Source organism: Helobdella robusta (assembly GCF_000326865.2).
Source record: "Helobdella robusta unplaced genomic scaffold HELROscaffold_12, whole genome shotgun sequence".
Classification (NCBI taxonomy): Eukaryota; Metazoa; Annelida; class Clitellata; order Rhynchobdellida; family Glossiphoniidae; genus Helobdella; species Helobdella robusta.
Genome location: NW_008703664.1, coordinates 3,982,461 through 3,987,532, shown reverse-complemented (window position 1 = coordinate 3,987,532; position 5,072 = coordinate 3,982,461). Strand labels below are relative to the sequence as shown.

Sequence of the window (5,072 nt, the reverse complement as noted above, 5' to 3'; positions counted from 1 at the left end):
GAAAACGCAGTGATCTTTATAAATAATTGTATTTATGATAGTCTAAACCCAATATATATAAAATATACGTCAAAGATTTGGTAGGATTTATAGAATATTGTAAAAATTATGGTCTATTACCAACATATATATCGAATGTTTGGCGTTAATATGTTTCACATTCGGTAGAATTTATAGAATATTGTAAAAATTATGGTCTATTACCAACATTTATATATATATATATATATATATATATATATATATATTTATTTATTTATATTTATATATATTATTCATGCATGATAAATTTGGATAACAAAAGTTCTATTAAATTTTTTTGATGAACTTGAATAGTAATTCTATTTTCAACAAATTGAACTATTTCCAGAAAATTCTAGTAAGAAAAATTAAAAAGACAAACTTTAAATTGATTAATGCCAACAATTCGGTAGAATTCATACAATACTGTATAAAATATGGTCTCCTTCCAATACACACACACACACACACACACACACACACACACACACACACACACACACACACACACACACACACACACACACACACATATATATATATATACATACATATTGAATAATGCCGAAAACGCAGTGATATTTATAAATAATTGTATATATGATAGTTTAAACCCAAAATTTCTATCAAGGACAAGTTGAATAATGCTGAAAACGCAGTGATCTTTATAAATAATTGTATATATATATATATATATATATATATATATGTGTGTGTGTGTGTGTGTGTGTGTATTGCGCCTTTGAGTTGCATTAAAAGGCGCTATATAAATTCTCTAAAAATAATAATAAATATATATATATATGTATATTTATGTATATATATATATAATGTGTGTATAAAATAGTATGTGAGGAGGGATGTCATGGAGAATAAATGCAGCTCGCGGGAATTCTCCATCTTGAATTATACATAATTCTGTTGTTGGCTCGTTTCTCACTGATACCACTTCTCTGTCCGTCTCCTCGCTGCCACACTTGCTAAACCAGCTCACATTCAATCAATCATTCAATCATTCAATCAATCATTCAATCAATCAAACAATCACTCAAACACATTTTCGAATTTAAATACCGTGATAGCGTTTCTTAGGAAGTATGTGCTTACGTAAATTTGCATTGATAAAAGAAGAAATATTTTGTAGTTTTTCATGTTTTTTCTGTCGTCACCTTCATGAATGGCTTAAAAAGATTAATAACTGAATGATAAACAAGATCTATTAGAGGCATATGAATTCTGTCATTAATTACACCGTTTTTTAATTTCTAAAATCTTTTTCATTAATACCACTGTACCAATGTAAATTAAATAAAATGTTGCAATGCAAAATGTAAATTAAAATAAAATAATATAATACAAATTAAAATACGAATTTGCGCTGATTGAGAAAATCTGGGTAAATTGTGATAATATTGTGAAAATATTTATGTTATTTCAAAACGTTCCATCTGTCGTAAAATTTCAGATTGTTATTGGAATGTGTCCGTTAGTTTTTAAAAATATTTTTTTATTCCAAAGTATTAATAATTAACATGAAAAGTTTTTAAACGAATCAAAATGAATTGCTGACTAACGTTTGAAAGACCTAGGTTTCGCTTGCTTCCTTCTCGACATCTGATGTTCGATCGGTTCTGCTGACGGCCTTATTATTCATTTATATCAAATAAAATATATATACTAAATTTTCAACAATTCGTTTTTATAGCTTTGGGAAACAAAATAAACCAAATTCCAAATTTTTGTGTCAATTAATAATGATAATAACAATAATAATAACAACGACAGTAATAATAATAACAATGTTGAACAAAAGTTTCTTAAATGTTGAACGATCGATAAAAGTATTGTAGGAATAAAAGTTTAACAGTTTAAAAGTTTAGGAATAAAGAATCGCTTAACTTTTAGTTGTAAAATTTCAATTAATAAAGATTGTTTCATTTGAATTATGATAAATTAAATGATTTGAGATCGAACAAATAAGATTTGACCCAAAACATAAATCGACTACAAAATCAATAAACATTTGAATTTGCAGTAAAAGGTTAGAATAAAGATAACAGTTTGTAAAAGACGATACAAGTCAACGATGCTCTTCAATACAATCATCTCCAAAAACACGTGTCTACTTAAATACAGTCTCTCAACAAGCCATGGGATTGATTCACCTGGAAGAATTATATATTTATATATTTTACATATGCATGCACGACATGTATGCATGCATGTACGTATGTATGTATGTATGTATGTGTGTATGTATGTATGTATGTATGTATGTATGTATGTATGTATGTATGTGTGTATGTATGTATGTATGTATGTATGTATGTATGTACGTATGTATGTATGTATGTATGTATGTATGTATGTATGTATGTATGTATGTATGTATGTATGTATGTATGATGTATGTATGTATGTATGTATGTATAAAAGAAATAATCGAGAGTAAAACAATAAAATTTTTAGGCGTTTTATTAGTTCAGAAACTAACTTTCAAACCCCATGTCAACTACGTTTCGAACAAGTTAGCGAAATCTATCGGAATAATGAACAGAATAAAATTTTACCTTTCGAAAAAATGCTTGAACATGATCTATAACGCCATCTGTCTACCTCACGTGACATACTGCAATGTTGTTTTGGCCAGTGCGTATCAAACGACCACCAACCCCGTCAAGGTGCTGATGAAGAGGGCAATGAGGGTCATCACGCTGTCCAGGAAGCAAGCGCACACCAATCAACTATTCGTCGCCACCAACAATTTAAACTTTGACAAATTAAATCTTTATTTTGTGGCAAATTTTGTTTTCAAGCAACTTACAAATAGGCTCCCATCAATTTTTAATAATTATTTCATCTTTAATAAAAGTTCTAGACAAGTCAAATATTTATTTATCAAATAAATCAAAGACAAATATTCTGTATTCGCATGTTGTATGCAATGGTCCTAGAGTGTGGAATCAAATTTTGAAAGATGGTTTTTGCTATGAAAATTTGTCTACAATCTTTAAAAAGAAATTAAAACTATTTCTGTTGTTGAATGACCAACGACTAACCGTAAATCAATATAGATGTGGAGATCTATTTTACAATTTTTATTTGCGCCTTAATTGCCATTGTTTAGTTCACATCTCTGTTTAACTTTTAGAACAATGTCGTTCTATATATTGCTTAAATATATAGATAACTATGTAATGTGTATCCCGTGTTTTTTTGGATAGATACCAAACATTGTTATACAAAAACCATGAACCATCGTACTAACAACTAACACCTGTTTTGCTCACATAGTTGAGTTTGTTAATTTACTAACAACTAACAACTAACATGCCTCTCATAGATCATTTAGGAAAAATTTTTATTATTTTGGTGAAAATTTGTGTGAACTTGGAACATTTCTGTTTAGGTGGCCATACTAGATGAATTTTATATAAATTCTATTATGGTCATCCTGCTTTCTTTTAATTTTCAATTTTGAGAAGCAAATAAAATTTCGTTTCGTTTCGTTTCGTATGTATGTATGTATGTATATATGTATGTATGTATGTATGTATGTATGTATGTATGTATGTATGTATGTATGTATGTATGTATGTATGTATGTATGTATGTATGTATGTATGTATGTATGTATGTATGTATGTATGTATGTATGTATGTATGTATGTATGTATGTATGTATGTATGTATGTATGTATGTATGTATGTATGTATGTATGTATGTATGTATGTATGTATGTATGTATGTATGTATGTAATTTTTTTTTCTTTTCCTTCGAGGTAGGAAAATACATTTACGTATTCCCAGGCCACAGCCCTTGGTTATGTCGGACTCGAAAAAAAAATCCCATACCGTCTCAAAACCTTCTCGACATCTGGTCCCTGTTTCCCCGTTGACCCGCCGTTAGGATCATAGCTATTTGCTTTTCCTTCTGTTAATTTCTACCTTTAAAGTATTTTTCTGTTTTCCAACTTTGTTTGCTTCTATTTACCAACTTTGTTTGCTCTTTGTCTTTCTATCGTACGTAGATTTCGGAGAACCTCAGATGGAAATGAATCGATCGCATCCCAAGCAATTTTAGATGTAAGCATTGCATTTACTATGTTTTCTGGCCGGAGTTTCTGTTTGAGAACAGTTTCCAAATTATTCCTGGACCCATTGAAACGTGGGCATTCAAATATTTTCATTAATTTCCGGACAAGAAGGGCACTTCGACGAATCATCATGCCCAAAACGAAAAAGATATGCTCGGAAGCATCCATGACCAGAGAGCACATGTGTCAAGTAGTAATTTATCTTACCATGATTACGGTTCACCCAGATACTTATTTGTGGTATAAGTCGATATGTCCATCTACCAGCTGTTGATGAGTCCCACTGCATTTGCCATCGATGCACGCTATGTAGTCGTTCTTCCATTCTGAGTTTTTCTGTGCTCAGTGCCGTGGTTTTTTTTCGCTGGTATAAAACCCTTCTTTCTTCAGCGAGTTCTTTAATAGGCAACGTCCCAGCAATGGCACAAACCGCATCATCGGAAATTGTGCGGCAAGCACTGGTAATTTTCAAAGCATTTTTCCGATACGTCGATGTAAGTTTATTCTGTGTATCTCGAATTCTAAGTGTATCGGACCAGATAGAAATTCCATAAGTCAATACTGACGTGACTACGGATGACAGTAATATTCTTCTATTCTGTTTTGGGCCTCTTACATTAGGCATTAATCGTAATAAGGCTGTTCCCACTCTGGTTGCTTTAATGCTAACATGTTCTACCTGTTGTTTAAAACTCTTACATTAGGCATTAATCGTGATAAGGCTGTTCCCACTCTGGTTGCTTTAATGCTAACATGTTCTACCTGTTGTTTAAAACTCAGTCGAGTATCAATCATTATCCCTAGATACCGAATAAATGGTTTGGATATTATTTCGTGATCCCCAACTGTCAGCCTAATAGTTTTTACTTGTTTCCTTCGGGTAACTAGTACTGCTTCAGTTTTAAGTTTTGCTAACTCTAGGTTCACTGCATACATCCATTCACTGATCTTTG

The 5,072-nt window shown here is 31.0% G+C and overlaps 1 protein-coding gene across 1 annotated transcript in view; it reads right to left on the bottom strand.

Annotated features, from left to right (window-relative positions):
• Window positions 1-2,731, bottom strand: part of HELRODRAFT_168070 (hypothetical protein) — a gene marked incomplete at both ends in the record, with an annotated part of 4,723 nt that extends 1,992 nt beyond the window's left edge. The window contains 2 exons of the mRNA XM_009013760.1: window positions 1,596-1,663; window positions 2,694-2,731. Coding sequence (XP_009012008.1) covers window positions 1,596-1,663; window positions 2,694-2,731 — 106 coding nt within the window. The remainder of the gene's footprint in view (window positions 1-1,595; window positions 1,664-2,693) is intronic.
• Between the last annotated feature and the right edge of the window lie 2,341 nt (window positions 2,732-5,072).